At 45.1% G+C, this 18797-nt stretch overlaps 1 protein-coding gene across 1 annotated transcript in view; it reads left to right on the top strand.

Annotated features, from left to right (window-relative positions):
- Positions 1-3701: 3701 nt before the first annotated feature.
- Positions 3702-18797, top strand: part of urb1 (URB1 ribosome biogenesis homolog) — a 66136-nt gene continuing 51040 nt past the window's right edge. Inside the window, exons 1-14 of the mRNA XM_038973723.1 lie at positions 3702-3880; positions 4112-4251; positions 4379-4530; positions 4641-4770; positions 5055-5151; positions 6071-6156; positions 8039-8164; positions 8942-9072; positions 11734-11929; positions 12241-12378; positions 12508-12681; positions 16526-16661; positions 17197-17328; positions 17651-17763. Of these exons, the coding sequence (XP_038829651.1) occupies positions 3745-3880; positions 4112-4251; positions 4379-4530; positions 4641-4770; positions 5055-5151; positions 6071-6156; positions 8039-8164; positions 8942-9072; positions 11734-11929; positions 12241-12378; positions 12508-12681; positions 16526-16661; positions 17197-17328; positions 17651-17763 (1887 nt within the window). The 5' untranslated portion in view covers positions 3702-3744. The remainder of the gene's footprint in view (positions 3881-4111; positions 4252-4378; positions 4531-4640; positions 4771-5054; positions 5152-6070; positions 6157-8038; positions 8165-8941; positions 9073-11733; positions 11930-12240; positions 12379-12507; positions 12682-16525; positions 16662-17196; positions 17329-17650; positions 17764-18797) is intronic.

The following is an 18797-nucleotide window of genomic DNA, read 5'->3' as shown; positions in this document are numbered from 1 at the left end:
GAAACAGCAGATTTTCTGACTTTATACACTGCACTCTTTGAGAGAGGTAGTTAGCAAACCAGACCAAAGACCCATCAGAGACACCAATACTCATTAGCTAGCCCACAAGAATGGAATGGTCTACCGTATCAAAAGCTTTGGCCAAGTCAATAAAAATAGCAGCATAACATTGCTTAGAATCAAGGGCAATGGTGACATCATTGAGGACCTTTAAGGTTGCAGTGACACATCCATAACCTGAACAGAAACCAGATTGCATACCAGAGAGAATACTATAGACATCAAGAAAGTCAATCAGTTGATTATTGACAAGTTTTTCCAACACTTTTGATAAACAGGGCAACATAGAAATAGGCCTAATAACAGTTAGACAAAGGAGCTGATCGCCTATAGCAGTTAGTTCTACAGCTGCACCATCGAGAGCATCCTGACCAGTTTCATCACCGCCTGGTATGGCAACCGCTCGGCATCTGACCGTAAGGAGCTTCAGAGGGTAGTGCGTACAGCCCAGTACGTCACTGGGGCCAAGCTTCCTGCCATCCAGGACCTATATAATAGGCGGTGTCAGAGGAAAGCCCATAAATTGGTCAGAGACTCCAGTCACCCAGGTCATAGACTGTTCTCTCTGCTACCGCACGGCAAGCGGTACCAAAGCGCCAAGTCTTGGAACAAAAGGCTCCTTAACAGCTTCTACCCGCAAGCCATAAGACTGCTGAACAATTATTAAATGGCAAACGGACAATCACATTGACCCCCCCCCCCCCCCCCCCCCCCACTTCATTTGTTTTTACACTGCTGCTACTCAATGTTTACTATCTATGCATAGTCACTTCACCCCTACCTACATGTACAAATTACCTCTAATCTGTACCCCCGCACACTGACTCGGTACTGGTACACCCTGTATATAGCCACGTTATTGTTATGTTATTGTGTTACTTTTTATAATTTTTATTTTAGTTTATTTGGTAAATATTTATATAACTCTTCTTGAACTACACTGTTGGTTAAGGGCTTGTAAGTAAGCATTTCACGGTAAAGTCTACACTTGTTATATTCTGCGCATTTGACAAATAAAGTGATTTGATTTGAGTAACCAAAAAAGTGTTAAACAAATATATATTTATATTTGAGATTCTCCAAAGTAGCCATCCTTTGTCTTGATGACAGCTTTGCACACTCTTGGCATTCTCTCAACCAGCTTCATGAGGTAGTCACCTGGAATGCATTTCAATTAATAGGTCTGCCTTGTTAAAAGTTAATTTGTGGAATTTCTTTCCTTTAAGGGTTTGAGCCAGTCAGTTGTGTCGTAACAAGGTAGGGTTGGTATACAGAAGATAGCCCTATTTGGTAAAAGAACAAGTCCTTTTTATGGCAAGAACAGCTCAAATAAGCAAAGAGAAATGACAGTCCATCATTACTTTAAGACATGAAGGTCAGTCAATTTGGAAAATTGCAGTCGCAAAAACCTTCAAGTGCTATGATGAAACTGGCTCTCATGAGGACCGCCACAGGAAAGGAAGACCCATAGTTACCTCTGCTGCAGAGGATAAGTTCATTAGAGTTACCAGCCTCAGAAATTGCAGCCCAAATAAATGCTTCACAGAGTTCAAGTAACAGACACATCTCAACATCAACTGTTCAGAGGAGACTGTGTGAATCAGGCCTTCATGGTCGAATTGCTGCAAAGAAACCACTACTAAAGGACACCAATAAGAAGAAGAGACTTGCTTGGGCCAAGAAACACGAGCAATGGACATTAGACCGGTGGAAATCTGTCCTTTGGTCTGATGAGTCCAAATTTGAGATTTTTGGTTCCAACCGCCGTGTCTTTGTGAGACGCAGAGTAGGGGAACAGATGAACTCCGCATGTGTGGTTCCCACCGTGAAGCATGGAGGAGGAGTTGTGATGGTGTGGGGGTGCTTTGCTGGTGACACTGTCAGTGATTTATTTAGAGTTCAAGGCACACTTTACCAGCATGGCTACCACAGCATTCTGCAGCGATACGCCATCCCATCTGGTTTGCGCTTAATGGGACTATCATTTGTTTTTGAACAGGACAATCTCCGCATGACAATCTTTACTTTGAAGAATCTAAAATATGTTTTGATTTGTTTTACACGTTTTTGGTTACTACATGATTCCATATGTGTTATTTCATAGTTTTGATGTTTTCACTATTATTCTACAATGTAGAAAATAGTAAAAATAAAGAAAAACCCTTGAATGAGTAGGTGTGTCCAAACTTGTGTTTTGGGTCATTGTCCAGTTGAAAAACAAATGATAGTTTCACTACGCACAAACCCGATTGTTACTCTGCCCAATGTCTGTGTTCTTTTGCCCATCTTAATATTTTATTTTTATTGGCCAGTCTGAGATATGGCTTTTATTGCAACTCTGCCTAGAAGGCCAGCATCCAGGAGTCGCCTCTTCACTGTTGACGTTGAGACTGGTGTTTTGTCGGTACTATTTCATGAAGATGCCAGTTGAGGACTTGTGAGGCGTCTGTTTCTCAAACTAGACACTCTAATGTACTTGTCCTCTTGCTCAATTGTGCACCGGGGCCTCCCACTCCTCTTTCTATTCTGGTTAGAGCCAGTTTGCTCTGTTCTGTGAAGGGAGTAATACACAGCGTTGTACGAGATCTTCAGTTTCTAGGCAATTTCTCGCATGGAATAACCTTCATGTCTCAGAACAAGAATAGACTAACAAGTTTCAGAAGAAAGGCCTTTGTTTCTGGCCATTTTGAGCCTGTAATCGAACCCACAAATGCTGATGCTCCAGAAACTCAACTAATCTAAAGAAGGCCAGTTTTATTGCTTTTTTAATCAGGACAACAGTTTTCACCTGTGCTAACATAATTACAAAAGGGTTTTCTAATGATCAATTAGCCTTTTAAAATGATAAACCAGGATTAGCTAACACAACGTGCCATTGGAACACATGAGTGATGGTTGCTGATAATGGGCCTCTGTACGCCTATGTAGATATTCCATAAAAAATCAGCCTTTTCCAGCTACAATAGTCATTTACAACATTAACAATGTCAACACTATTTCTGATCAATTTGATGTTATTTTAAAGAACACAAAAATTAGCTTTTCTTTAAAAAACAAGGACATTTCTAAGTGACCCCAAACTTTTGAACGGTAGTGTACATTGTAATATTGTTGTATGGTGGTATTATACATGTTGTATTGTAGATATTTAGTGGTGTAATAATGTTATAATGATGCACTGTTTTATCTTTTGTTTTATGTGTAATGTAAATGTCTTAATGTGTTTTGGACCCCAAGAAGAGTAGCTGCTGCCTTAATGAACCAAAACTTGATATCCGTTACAGATAGATACAATACTTTATTAATAATGATAAAGTATTGTATCATGTTTTCTGTATGTTCTTTACAATGAGATGAATGAGGTAGGAATGACAGGCTCAATCCTGGACCATTATTCTGTTATTCTAATAATGATCCCTCCTTGAAGAGGAAATAAAAGAAACACGATTGTCAGTCTCACTTCTTTATTAGAATGAATGATTTATATTTGAGGACTATTGTGCGTGAGCGTGAAGGGAGAATATTCACTGATTGCGCAGCCCGGAACCAAAGTGACGTGGAAATGGAGCTCGCCCGGACACATTGACAATAGAACACATTTCTGTTTAGATTCTCACATGTGTAGCCAGCAAGACCGGTGGCTAAAACTATTTGATCGCTTTTTCGGTTTACCTCTCAAACAAGATGGGGAAGAAACGGTCGAGTGAAGATGTGGATGAGTCCAAAAAGCATGCGAAGAAAGGAAAAGTATCTGAGACAGCAGAGTTCAATGGAACCGTTTTTAAAGTCATGTTGAAGGAGCCGACCAAGGCAATGAAGGGTGAGTGGCAGTGTTGCTATTAGCTACCGTTAGCTTACTAGCTACCTACAACGGCGCTATAACGTATTGTTCTCAAATTTGCAGCGATAGGATTTCACTCTTTGTTTTAATTTTGTTTGTTTGTTGCAGAGTGTATGTCGATTATCAAAGGTGCTAGTTGTATTGTCATTGAATATGTCAATACTGAACAACTGCTGTCTGTTTTCAAAACGTGTTCTCTCTGCGCTGCAGGCTTGGAGACATTCATCACGACAGCAAGGAAACTGCCATCCCCTGACCTGTATGACGTTGTTGAGGGTTACATCAAGATCTCCATGGAATGTTCTGAGATCTTCAAACTGCTGGAGGGAGACAAGCAGATGGAGAGTGAAGTATGTAGAGTACAGCATTAGCTTCTGTCAGTCTCCTGTTCGCCTGGAAATCAGTCTCTCTCTATATACACACACACACACTATGTAATAATCTGTTAGACATCACATTGTCCTTGTCTCTGTCCAGATGATGGTGATCTTCCAGAGTTTGGAGATGATTCTGCTGCGTACGGCCAGTGATCTCTCTCATTTCAGCATGGTGGGATCCACTATAGTCAAGAAGGTTGTCTCCAGCTATATGAAACTCATACAGATGTCCCTAAACTCAGAAAACCACAGGTACGTTGGAACATGAAGCAACGTTTGTTTGAACGGAATCCAGATTTTGTGTGTGTGTGTGTGTGTGTGTCTCTCATTCTAACATAGTGTTGTCGTATCTTCTGGGCCAGGTTTGTCCGTCAGTGCCTGAGTTTCCTGTCAGCCATGGTGTCCCAGGGAGCCGACACAGCCAGGGAAGTCTTCAGCCACTTCCACTTCACCAAAGGCCTGTCTGCTTTGGCCAAGAGGAAGGATAGGATGGTAAGAGACCTGGTCTGTGTCCATCCTAAATGGCACCCTTTTCCCTATACAGTGCACTACTTTTGACCAGGGTCCATAGGGAATAGGGTGCCGTTTGGGACACTCACTCTGTATGAGGGTTTATAGTTCTCTTTAGTGTCAAAATGTCATCCTCCTGACTGTTTGAGCTGACCAGGAAAAACGATGTCCCAAAAACTATGTCCCAACCAGGGATTGAGGTTATAATGATTCATCTCTAATGACTGGTATTCTGTGATCTCATTCATCTCTCTCTCTCTCTCCAGGGTAGACCTGATGTTCGCATGGCTTACACCCAGTTTGCTCTCTCCTTCCTGGTCTCTGGTGACAACGCTACTATTGGACAACTACTGGAGATGAAAGGTCAGGATTATACTACATTTCAAAATGACAGAAAATTCAACAAGAATAATACAAATAAAATTAGCTTGAGAATATAGGCCTGTCTTTCCCTTGTCTGAAGGAGGATCGTATCTCCACTGTAGGAATATAGGCCTGTCTTTCCCTTGTCTGAAGGAGGATCGTATCTCCACTGTAGGAATATAGGCCTGTCTTTCCCTTGTCTGAAGGAGGATCGTATCTCCACTGTAGGAATATAGGCCTGTCTTTCCCTTGTCTGAAGGAGGATCGTATCTCCACTGTAGGAATATAGGCCTGCCTTTCCCTTGTCTGAAGGAGGATCGTATCTCCACTGTAGGAATATAGGCCTGCCTTTCCCTTGTCTGAAGGAGGATCGTATCTCCACTGTAGGAATATAGGCCTGTCTTTCCCTTGTCTGAAGGAGGATCGTATCTCCACTGTAGGAATATAGGCCTGTCTTTCCCTTGTCTGAAGGAGGATCGTATCTCCACTGTAGGAATATAGGCCTGTCTTTCCCTTGTCTGAAGGAGGATCGTATCTCCACTGTAGGAATATAGGCCTGCCTTTCCCTTGTCTGAAGGAGGATCGTATCTCCACTGTAGGAATATAGGCCTGTCTTTCCCTTGTCTGAAGGAGGATCGTATCTCCACTGTAGGAATATAGGCCTGTCTTTCCCTTGTCTGATGGAGGATCGTATCTCCACTGTAGGAATATAGGCCTGTCTTTCCCTTGTCTGAAGGAGGATCGTATCTCTACTCTAGGAATATAGGCCTGCCTTTCCCTTGTCTGAAGGAGGATCGTATCTCCACTGTAGGAATATAGGCCTGTCTTTCCCTTGTCTGAAGGGGGATCGTATCTCTACTGTAGGAATATAGGCCTGTCTTTCCATTGTTTGATGATGAAATGTTTTATTGTTTGTCAGATTTCCTGCCAGACATTCTAAGCAGCGGACTGATGGAGGATCGTATCTCCACTGTCAACCTGATTCTGTCTACTCTGCAGACTAAGGTCGGGCCTAATCTCTTGTCTCAGTGACTTTTCAGGGTAATGGATGAAAATGACTATTTAGTCAGGATGATTAGGAGACATTATACGGTGGTTGTACATACTTATGACAAGTATTATAGTGCATTAATAACTGCATCATAATGCGTTATAATCACTTAAAGCCTGCAGGTATAACGTGTACGCTGGTAGTCGGGAAGCAAGTTCAGGGAGTGTATTTAATAAATAAACATAGAACAAAACAAGAAACACAGGTAGCGTACAGACATGACCACTGGAACAGAAACAATAACGCCTGGGGAAAGAACCAAAGAGAGTGACACATTTAGGGAAGATAATCAGGTAGAAAGAACCAGAGAGAGAGTGACAGATTTAGGGAAGGTAATCAGGCAGAAAGAACCAAAGAGAGAGTGACAGATTTAGGGAAGATAATCAGGCAGAAAGAACCAAAGAGAGTGACAGATTTAGGGAAGATAATCAGGCAGAAAGAACCAAAGAGAGAGTGACAGATTTAGGGAAGATAATCAGGCAGAAAGAACCAAAGAGAGAGTGACAGATTTAGGGAAGATAATCAGGCAGAAAGAACCAAAGAGAGAGTGACAGATTTAGGGAAGATAATCAGGCAGAAAGAACGAAAGAGAGTGTGACAGATTTAGGGAAGGTAATCAGGTAGAAAGAACCAAAGGGAATGACAGTTATAGGGAAGGTAATCAGGCAGATAGAACCAAAGGGAATGACAGTTATAGGGAAGGTAATCAGGTAGAAAGAACCAAAGAGAGAGTGACATATTTAGGGAAGATAATCAGGTAGAAAGAACCAAAGAGAGAGTGACATATTTAGGGAAGAGAATCAGGCAGAAAGAACCAAAGAGAGAGTGACAGATTTAGGGAAGATAATCAGGTAGAAAGAACCAAAGAGAGTGTGACAGATTTAGGGAAGGTAATCAGGCAGAAAGAACCAAAGAGAGAGTGACAGATTTAGGGAAGATAATCAGGTAGAAAGAACCAAAGAGAGTGACAGATTTAGGGAAGATAATCAGGCAGAAATAACCAAAGAGAGAGACAGATTTAGGGAAGGTAATCAGGCAGAAAGAACCAAAGAGAGTGTGACAGATTTAGGGAAGATAATCAGGCAGAAAGAACCAAAGAGAGAGTGACAGATTTAGGGAAGGTAATCAGGCAGAAAGAACCAAAGAGAGAGACAGATTTAGGGAAGATAATCAGGCAGAAAGAACCAAAGAGAGTGTGACAGATTTAGGGAAGGTAATCAGGCAGAAAGAACCAAAGAGAGAGACAGATTTAGGGAAGATAATCAGGCAGAAAGAACCAAAGAGAGAGTGACAGATTTAGGGAAGGTAATCAGGCAGAAAGAACCAACGAGAGTGTGACAGATTTAGGGAAGGTAATCAGGTAGAAAGAACCAAAGAGAGAGTGACATATTTAGGGAAGAGAATCAGGCAGAAAGAACCAACGAGAGTGACAGATTTAGGGAAGATAATCAGGCAGAAAGAACCAAAGAGAGTGACAAATTTAGGGAAGATAATCAGGCAGAAAGAACCAAAGAGAGTGACAAATTTAGGGAAGATAATCAGGCAGAAAGAACCAAAGAGAGTGTGACAGATTTAGGGAAGATAATCAGGCAGAAAGAACCAAAGAGAGTGACACATTTAGGGAAGGTAATCAGGCAGAAAGAACCAAAGAGAGAGTGACAGATTTAGGGAAGGTAATCAGGCAGGTGATGGAGTCCAGGTGAGGCCGATGAGGCGCTGGTGTGCTTAACGATGGTGACAGGTGTGCGTCATAATGAGCAGCCTGGTGACCTGGAGCGCCGGAGAGGGAGTGTACGTGACAGCGTACGTGACAGCGATGTGTTTCCTCTGCTGTAGGTGGTCCAGCGACAAGCCATCAGTAAGACCCAGAAGGTGCGTTTCTTCACCCCATTTCTCCTGGCCCAGATTGCATCTCTCTACGGGTGGAATGGCATTGTGGATGCAAGCACAGACGACAGCAAGGTAATGGATCTGTCCACTAGTTCTCTCTTTATCTCTCTCTCTCTCTCTTTATCTCTCTCTCTCTCTCTCTTTATCTCTCTCTCTCTCTCTCTTTATCTCTCTCTCTCTCTTTATCTCTCTCTCTCTCTCTCTCTTTATCTCTCTCTCTCTCTCGGTTAGAGCTTTGGGCCAGTAACCGAAAGGTCACTGGTTTGAATCCCGGAGCCGACAAGATGAAAAATCTGTTGCTGTGCCCTTGAGCAAGGCACTTAACCCTAATCGCTCCGGGCCGTGACCAGGGGGTGACCCGGGCCGTGACCAGGGGGTGACCCGGGCCGTGACCAGGGGGTGACCCGGGCCGTGACCAGGGGGTGACCCGGGCCGTGACCAGGGGGTGACCCGGGCCGTGACCAGGGGGTGACCCGGGCCGTGACCCAGGCCGTGACCCGGGCCGTGACCAGGGGGTGACCCGGGCCGTGACCAGGGGGTGACCCGGGCCGTTACCCGGGCCGTGACCCAGGCCGTGACCCGGGCCGTGACCCAGGCCGTGACCCGGGCCGTGACCCAGGCCGTGACCCGGGCCGTGACCAGGGGGTGACCCGGGCCGTGACCCGGGCCGTGACCAGGGGGTGACCCGGGCCGTGACCAGGGGGTGTCTTAGGGGGAATCGGGATATGCATGAAACACATTTCCCTTACACACTTATTCAAGTGTGTAAGAGGACAAATATAAGCACCCCCTAAATTATTCTCACCCACAATCATCACTGAGTCTTGTTTTGAATGTCTATTTCTTCAGATGGAAGAGAATGCAGAGGAAGCAGGGAAGATGGTCGTGAGGAAACTGGTTCACAACTTCCTCCTGAATCTATGCTGCTCCCGGAAGTATGGCATCAGTTTCCATGACCCCAGCTTTGGAACTGCCGGCAGGTCAGTCATGAATCTGATGCATTCCAGCTCTCCTCTCTGTTCTCTCTATCTCTCTGTTCTCTCTATCTCTCTGTTCTCTCTCCTCTCTGTTCTCTCTCCTCTCTGTTCTCTCTCCTCTCTTCTCTATCTCTCTGTTCTCTCTATCTCTCTGTTCTCTCTATCTCTCTGTTCTCTCTCCTCTCTGTTCTCTCTCCTCTCTGTTCTCTCTATCGCTCTGTTCTCTCTATCTCTCTGTTCTCTCTATCTCTCTGTTCTCTCTATCTCTCTGTTCTCTCTATCTCTCTGTTCTCTCTCTGTCTCTCTGTTCTCTCTATCTCTCTGTTCTCTCTCCTCTCTGTTCTCTCTCTATCTCTCTGTTCTCTCTCCTCTATCTCTCTGTTCTCTCTCCTCTCTGTTCTCTCTCCTCTCTGTTCTCTCTATCTCTCTGTTCTCTCTATCTCTCTGTTCTCTCTATCTCTCTGTTCTCTCTATCTCTCTGTTCTCTCTCTGTCTCTGTTCTCTCTATCTCTCTGTTCTCTCTATCTCTCTGTTCTCTCTCCTCTATCTCTCTGTTCTCTCTCCTCTATCTCTCTGTTCTCTCTCCTCTATCTCTCTGTTCTCTCTCCTCTATCTCTCTGTTCTCTCTCCTCTCTGTTCTCTATCTCTCTGTTCTCTCTATCTCTCTGTTCTCTCTCCATCACCCTCCTGACACACTCTTGTTGTGTGTGTGTGTCTGTACAGTAGACATAGACCTGAAGGTGTGTGTGTGTCTGTCTGTACAGTAGACATAGACCTGAAGTTGGTGTGTGTGTCTGTACAGTAGACATAGACCTGAAGGTGTCTGTCTGTACAGTAGACATAGACCTGAAGGTGTGTGTGTGTGTGTGTCTGTACAGTAGACATAGACCTGAAGGTGTGTGTGTGTGTGTGTCTGTACAGTAGACATAGACCTGAAGGTGTGTGTGTGTGTGTCTGTACAGTAGACATAGACCTGAAGTTGGTGTGTGTGTGTGTGTGTGTGTGTGTGTGTGTCTGTACAGTAGACATAGACCTGAAGTTGTGTGTGTGTGTGTGTGTGTGTGTGTGTGTGTGTGTGTGTGTGTGTGTGTCTGTACAGTAGACATAGACCTGAAGTTGGTGTGTCTGTACAGTAGACATAGACCTGAAGTTGGTGTGTCTGTACAGTAGACATAGACCTGAAGGTGTGTGTGTCTGTACAGTAGACATAGACCTGAAGTTGGTGTGTGTCTGTCTGTACAGTAGACATAGACCTGAAGTTGGTGTGTGTCTGTCTGTACAGTAGACATAGACCTGAAGTTGGTGTGTCTGTACAGTAGACATAGACCTGAAGGTGTGTGTGTGTGTGTCTGTACAGTAGACATAGACCTGAAGTTGGTGTGTGTGTGTGTCTGTACAGTAGACATAGACCTGAAGTTGGTGTGTGTGTGTGTGTGTGTGTGTGTCTGTACAGTAGACATAGACCTGAAGTTGTGTGTGTGTGTGTGTGTGTGTGTGTGTGTGTGTCTGTACAGTAGACATAGACCTGAAGTTGGTGTGTCTGTACAGTAGACATAGACCTGAAGGTGTGTGTGTCTGTACAGTAGACATAGACCTGAAGGTGTGTGTGTCTGTACAGTAGACATAGACCTGAAGTTGGTGTGTGTGTGTGTGTGTCTGTACAGTAGACATAGACCTGAAGTTGGTGTGTGTCTGTCTGTACAGTAGACATAGACCTGAAGTTGGTGTGTGTGTGTCTGTACAGTAGACATAGACCTGAAGTTGGTGTGTGTCTGTCTGTACAGTAGACATAGACCTGAAGTTGGTGTGTGTGTGTCTGTACAGTAGACATAGACCTGAAGTTGGTGTGTGTGTGTGTGTCTGTACAGTAGACATAGACCTGAAGTTGGTGTGTGTGTGTGTGTCTGTACAGTAGACATAGACCTGAAGTTGGTGTGTGTCTGTCTGTACAGTAGACATAGACCTGAAGTTGGTGTGTGTGTGTCTGTACAGTAGACATAGACCTGAAGTTGGTGTGTGTGTGTGTGTGTCTGTACAGTAGACATAGACCTGAAGTTGGTGTGTGTGTGTGTGTCTGTACAGTAGACATAGACCTGAAGTTGGTGTGTGTGTGTCTGTACAGTAGACATAGACCTGAAGTTGGTGTGTGTCTGTCTGTACAGTAGACATAGACCTGAAGTTGGTGTGTGTGTCTGTACAGTAGACATAGACCTGAAGTTGGTGTGTGTCTGTCTGTACAGTAGACATAGACCTGAAGTTGGTGTGTGTGTGTGTGTGTCTGTACAGTAGACATAGACCTGAAGTTGGTGTGTGTGTGTGTGTCTGTACAGTAGACATAGACCTGAAGTTGGTGTGTGTCTGTCTGTACAGTAGACATAGACCTGAAGTTGGTGTGTGTCTGTCTGTACAGTAGACATAGACCTGAAGTTGGTGTGTGTGTGTGTGTGTCTGTACAGTAGACATAGACCTGAAGTTGGTGTGTGTGTGTGTGTGTCTGTACAGTAGACATAGACCTGAAGTTGGTGTGTGTGTGTCTGTACAGTAGACATAGACCTGAAGTTGGTGTGTCTGTCTGTACAGTAGACATAGACCTGAAGTTGGTGTGTCTGTCTGTACAGTAGACATAGACCTGAAGTTGGTGTGTGTGTGTGTCTGTCTGTCCAGGGCTGGTAACATTGTGCTACTGCAGTTTGTGGTGGGGCTGAAGCAGGCTACAGAAGATGACCTGGTCTCTGATCTGATGGCCAATATACTAAGGGCCAGCCCTGACATCTTGGGCAGGTTCTTCAAGGAGACCCAGTACTCCTTCACCCCTCGCCTCAAATCTGCCTGGACGGACAGCATCACTCTGCTCAAGAAGGTTTCTAATTAACTGTTTGTTTCCTTGTATTATTGAGTTTCATAACGTTATTTTGTTTACGTTTTCCAACCTCGGGGGACGGTTCTGTCTGTAACGTTGGGGCACCAACAACATAAGAGAATTCTAAGCTGTATTTTATTGTATAACTGTATAGAGATCAGACGTCACCGTACACAGTGGGGCAGCGTACAGAAATCAACAAACACAATGTGAATCTGCCAAGACTGTCACAATTGGCTGTCCGTTGTCTGTCAATCATAGGCGCCTGTCATTTTTGATAGCTGTTGACTACTCTAATCCTGTCTCTTCAGATCTACGAGTCTCAGCCAGAGGTGTCCATGGCATTCCAGACCAGAGAGGTCGTTCCTCTGCCCCGCCTCCTGTCCATGGTGCTGGTGACATCACTTCCTCCCGTCTGTAACAAGGCCTTTTTCACGCAGGGCATCAACGTGAGTTTACGGCGCCTCGCGTGTTATAGAATAATGGTTATTAAGCAGACTTTTCACTTTGGTGATGAAAATGTGGCCCAATGTTTCCAGCTCTGGGCTGTTTACCCATCTTTCCTCTGTGTGTCCCAGTTTGCCAACGCGGTGGTGCAGCACACGACCCTGTCCCTGATGTCGTTCCTTCTGAAGAGAGCTCAGAGGAACATGGAGTTGTGTCTGGACCGCTCTGTGTGGCTCGCCTCTGATCTATACACCCCAGCCACCATGGAGGACTTCACACAGCAGTACAGGGAGGCACTGGGCAAGGTAACATACAGGACTTCACACAGCAGTACAGGGAGGCACTGGGCAAGGTAACATACAGGACTTCACACAGCAGTACAGGGAGGCACTGGGCAAGGTAACATACAGGACTTCACACAGCAGTACAGGGAGGCACTGGGCAAGGTAACATACAGGACTTCACACAGCAGTACAGGGAGGCACTGGGCAAGGTAACATACAGGACTTCACACAGCAGTACAGGGAGGCACTGGGCAAGGTAACATACAGGACGTCACACAGCAGTACAGGGAGGCACTGGGCAAGGTAACGTACAGGACTTCACACAGCAGTACAGGGAGGCACTGGGCAAGGTAACGTACAGGACTTCACACAGCAGTACAGGGAGGCACTGGGCAAGGTAACATACAGGACTTCACACAGCAGTACAGGGAGGCACTGGGCAAGGTAACATACAGGACTTCACACAGCAGTACAGGGAGGCACTGGGCAAGGTAACATACAGGACTTCACACAGCAGTACAGGGAGGCACTGGGCAAGGTAACATACAGGACTTCACACAGCAGTACAGGGAGGCACTGGGCAAGGTAACATACAGGACTTCACACAGCAGTACAGGGAGGCACTGGGCAAGGTAACGTACAGGACTTCACACAGCAGTACAGGGAGGCACTGGGCAAGGTAACGTACAGGACTTCACACAGCAGTACAGGGAGGCACTGGGCAAGGTAACATACAGGACTTTACACAGCAGTACAGGGAGGCACTGGGCAAGGTAACATACAGGACTTCACACAGCAGTACAGGGAGGCACTGGGCAAGGTAACGTACAGGACTTCACACAGCAGTACAGGGAGGCACTGGGCAAGGTAACATACAGGACTTCACACAGCAGTACAGGGAGGCACTGGGCAAGGTAACATACAGGACTTTACACAGCAGTACAGGGAGGCACTGGGCAAGGTAACATACAGGACTTTAGAACTGTATACCTACTGTAGTACTGTATACCTACTGTAGTACTGTATACCTACTGTAGTACTGTGGACCTACTGTAGTACTGTGGATCTACTGTAGTACTGTATACCTACTGTAGTACTGTATACCTACTGTAGTACTGTGGACCTACTGTAGTACTGTATTCCTACTGTAGTACTGTGGATCTACTGTAGTACTGTATACCTACTGTAGTACTGTGTACCTACTGTAGTACTGTGTACCTACTGTAGTACTGTATACCTACTGTAGTACTGTGGACCTACTGTAGTACTGTGGATCTACTGTAGTACTGTGGATCTACTGTAGTACTGTGGATCTACTGTAGTACTGTATACCTACTGTAGTACTGTATACCTACTGTAGTACTGTGGATCTACTGTAGTACTGTATACCTACTGTAGTAATGTGGACCTACTGTAGTACTGTGGACCTACTGTAGTACTGTGGATCTACTGTAGTACTGTATACCTACTGTAGTACTGTGGATCTACTGTAGTACTGTATACCTACTGTAGTACTGTGTACCTACTGTAGTACTGTGTACCTACTGTAGTACTGTATACCTACTGTAGTACTGTGGATCTACTGTAGTACTGTATACCTACTGTAGTACTGTATACCTACTGTAGTACTGTGGATCTACTGTAGTACTGTATACCTACTGTAGTACTGTGTACCTACTGTAGTACTGTGTACCTACTGTAGTACTGTATACCTACTGTAGTACTGTGGACCTACTGTAGTACTGTGGATCTACTGTAGTACTGTATACCTACTGTAGTACTGTATACCTACTGTAGTACTGTGGATCTACTGTAGTACTGTGGATCTACTGTAGTACTGTGGATCTACTGTAGTAATGTGGACCGACTGTAGTACTGTGGACCGACTGTAGTACTGTATACCTACTGTAGTACTGTGGACCTACTGTAGTACTGTGGATCTACTGTAGTACTGTATACCTACTGTAGTACTGTATACCTACTGTAGTACTGTGGATCTACTGTAGTACTGTGGATCTACTGTAGTACTGTGGATCTACTGTAGTAATGTGGACCTACTGTAGTACTGTGGACCTACTGTAGTACTGTGGACCTACTGTAGTACTGTGGACCGACTGTAGTACTGTGGACCGACTGTAGTACTGTATACCTACTGTAGTACTGTGGACCTACTGTAGTACTGTGGACCTACTGTAGTACTGTGGATCTACTGTATTACTGTATACCTACTGTAGTACTGTATACCTACTGTAGTACTGTGGACCTACTGTAGTACTGTATACCTACTGTAGTACTGTATACCTACTGTAGTACTGTATACCTACTGTAGTACTGTGGACCTACTGTAGTACTGTGGACCTACTGTAGTACTGTATACCTACTGTAGTACTGTGGATCTACTGTAGTACTGTATACCTACTGTAGTACTGTGGATCTACTGTAGTACTGTGTACCTACTGTAGTACTGTGGATCTACTGTAGTACTGTATACCTACTGTAGTACTGTATACCTACTGTAGTACTGTGGATCTACTGTAGTACTGTATACCTACTGTAGTAATGTGGACCTACTGTAGTACTGTGGACCTACTGTAGTACTGTGGACCGACTGTAGTACTGTATACCTACTGTAGTACTGTGGACCTACTGTAGTACTGTGGACCTACTGTAGTACTGTGGATCTACTGTAGTACTGTATACCTACTGTAGTACTGTATACCTACTGTAGTACTGTGGATCTACTGTAGTACTGTGGATCTACTGTAGTACTGTGGATCTACTGTAGTACTGTGGACCTACTGTAGTAATGTGGACCGACTGTAGTAATGTGGACCGACTGTAGTACTGTGGACCGACTGTAGTACTGTATACCTACTGTAGTACTGTGGACCTACTGTAGTACTGTGGATCTACTGTAGTACTGTGGATCTACTGTAATACTGTATACCTACTGTAGTACTGTGGACCTACTGTAGTACTGTATACCTACTGTAGTACTGTATACCTACTGTAGTACTGTGGACCTACTGTAGTACTGTGGATCTACTGTAGTACTGTGGACCTACTGTAGTACTGTGGACCTACTGTAGTAATGTAGTACTGTGTACCTACTGTAGTACTGTGGACCTACTGTAGTAATGTAGTACTGTGGACCTACTGTAGTACTGTGGACCTACTGTAGTACTGTGGACCTACTGTAGTACTGTGGACCTACTGTAGTACTGTGGACCTACTGTAGTACTGTGGACCTACTGTAGTAATGTAGTACTGTGGACCTACTGTAGTACTGTGGACCTACTGTAGTAATGTAGTACTGTGTACCTACTGTAGTACTGTGGACCTACTGTAGTACTGTGGACCTACTGTAGTACTGTGGACCTACTGTAGTACTGTGGACCTACTGTAGTAATGTAGTACTGTGGACCTACTGTAGTACTGTGGACCTACTGTAGTACTGTGGACCTACTGTAGTACTGTGGACCTACTGTAGTACTGTGGACCTACTGTAGTACTGTGGATCTACTGTAGTACTGTGGACCTACTGTAGTACTGTGGACCTACTGTAGTAATGTAGTACTGTGTACCTACTGTAGTACTGTGGACCTACTGTAGTACTGTGGACCTACTGTAGTAATGTAGTACTGTGTACCTACTGTAGTACTGTATACCTACTGTAGTACTGTGGACCTACTGGGGAAGACAACATACAGTCGACCTCCTAGCTACTAAACCATGTAGATCCAATGATTAGCACCTTTTATCTGGCTGAATGACCACTCTGCACCAGCCAACAGGTCCGCTCACTCTGACTGCTGAGAAGGAGATCAACTGAACTCTGGGGGGGGCGTCCATTTTGTCTCTGTAGGTTCTACCGGACATGACGAGCATCGTGTCCAAATGGCAGTCACTATCCAAGAAGGAGAAAGGAGGGAAGGAATCGAAGAAGGAAGGAAAGAAGGAAGGAGACGCCAAAGAGAACGCAACTAAAGTTGAACAACCCGGTAGATGTCTTACGTTTTAATATATTTACAGTCAGTGGAATGGTCTCTTACTTATAATTATATCTCTCTCTTCATACATCGTTGAAATAGACCTAGTCCTTAACCAATATGGTATTTTTCCTCACTTCTATATTGTCCTGACTATAACTCTCTTTAATTGAACAAGGGGTGACTGACTGACTCTCTCCTGTCTGTCTCTCTTCCCGTGCGTCTGTCTGCCTGTCTCTCCCGTCTGCCTGTCTCTCCCGTCTGTCTGTCTCTCCCGTCTGTCTGTCTCTCCCATCTGTCTGTCTCTCCCATCTGTCTGTCTCTCCCATCTGTATGTCTCTCCCATCTGTCTCTCTCCCATCTGTCTGTCTCTCCCGTGCATCTGTCTCTCTCTCCCGTGCATCTGCCTGTCTCTCCCTCCCGTCTGTCTGTCTCTCCCATCTGTCTGTCTCTCCCATCTGTCTGTCTCTCCCATCTGTCTGCCTCTCCCGTGCATCTGTCTCTCTCTCCCGTGCATCTGCCTCTCTCTCCTGTCTGTCTCCTCCAGCCCCGTCAGGCCCCGACTCTCCTGAGGTCATCCTCCTAAAGGCCCTCATCCTCCAGGTCATGTGTCTCTACCAGAAGGTGGTGCCTCATCTGGTTAGCCAGAGCAAGTTTGACTTCAGCAAGCTGCTCAAAGGTACTGCTCTATAAACTCTATGGATGGACGATTGATTGATCGATTGATTGATTGCTCTGTTGCTCTTTACTAGCCCTGTTCCATCTCTCTCTAACCGAGAGAGAGATTGATGTAATAACAGAATGTTAAAATCTATTACTTTGCCTTCCGTTGTGTTACTACATTAACACTACGTCCATATCATCACATCATTCTATCTGTACGTTTATCCAAAAGGCCTGTGAAATCATCCACTGATTGTGTCAATCTCGAGAGGATCACGTCCAAGTAAATGTAAGTTTTAACGGTATTGTATTTTGTCTCTCTCTCTCTCTCTCTCCAGGTATTGTGTCAGAGAAAGGTATGAGAGAGGAGGTCCCTCCAGTTCTTCAACACCAGATACTACAACTGGCCCTGGACCTGCCGGCCAGCAAGTTCTCCTGGTTCAAAGTTCAGGTGAGATGGTTATAGATCGGGTGTGTTTGCTGTTATCACCTGGTTCAGGTGAGCTTCTAGACCAGCAAGTTATCACCTGGTTCAGAGTTCAGGTGAGCTTCTAGACCAGCAAGTTATCACCTGGTTCAGAGTTCAGGTGAGCTTCTAGACCAGCAAGTTATCACCTGGTTCAGAATTCAGGTGAGCTTCTAGACCAGCAAGTTATCACCTGGTTCAGGGGAGCTTCTAGACCAGCAAGTTATCACCTGGTTCAGAATTCAGGTGAGCTTCTAGACCAGCAAGTTATCACCTGGTTCAGGTGAGCTTCTAGACCAGCAAGTTATCACCTGGTTCAGGGGAGCTTCTAGACCAGCAAGTTATCACCTGGTTCAGGGGAGCTTCTAGACCAGCAAGTTATCACCTGGTTCAGGGGAGCTTCTAGACCAGCAAGTTATCACCTGGTTCAGGGGAGCTTCTAGACCAGCAAGTTATCACCTGGTTCAGAGTTCAGGTGAGCTTCTAGACCAGCAAGTTATCACCTGGTTCAAGTGAGCTTCTAGACCAGCAAGTTATCACCTGGTTCAAGTGAGCTTCTAGACCAGCAAGTTATCACCTGGTTCAGGTGAGCTTCTAGACCAGCAAGTTATCACCTGGTTCAGGTGAGCTTCTAGACCAGCAAGTTATCACCTGGTTCAAGTGAGCTTCTAGACCAGCAAGTTATCACCTGGTTCAGAGTTCAGGTGAGCTTCTAGACCAGCAAGTTATCACCTGGTTCAGGTGAGCTTCTAGACCAGCAAGTTATCACCTGGTTCAGGGGAGCTTCTAGACCAGCAAGTTATCACCTGGTTCAGGTGAGCTTCTAGACCAGCAAGTTATCACCTGGTTCAGAGGAGCTTCTAGACCAGCAAGTTATCACCTGGTTCAGGGGAGCTTCTAGACCAGCAAGTTATCACCTGGTTCAGAGTTCAGGTGAGCTTCTAGACCAGCAAGTTATCACCTGGTTCAGAGTTCAGGTGAGAGTGGAGCAGACAGTTAGTGGTAATTTTAATATCCCC

The sequence above is a fragment of the Salvelinus namaycush genome, chromosome 34 (genome assembly GCF_016432855.1).
Source record: "Salvelinus namaycush isolate Seneca chromosome 34, SaNama_1.0, whole genome shotgun sequence".
Lineage (NCBI taxonomy): Eukaryota > Metazoa > Chordata > Actinopteri > Salmoniformes > Salmonidae > Salvelinus > Salvelinus namaycush.
Note: the sequence above shows the minus strand (reverse complement) of the source record. Positions and strands in the feature narration are given on the sequence as shown.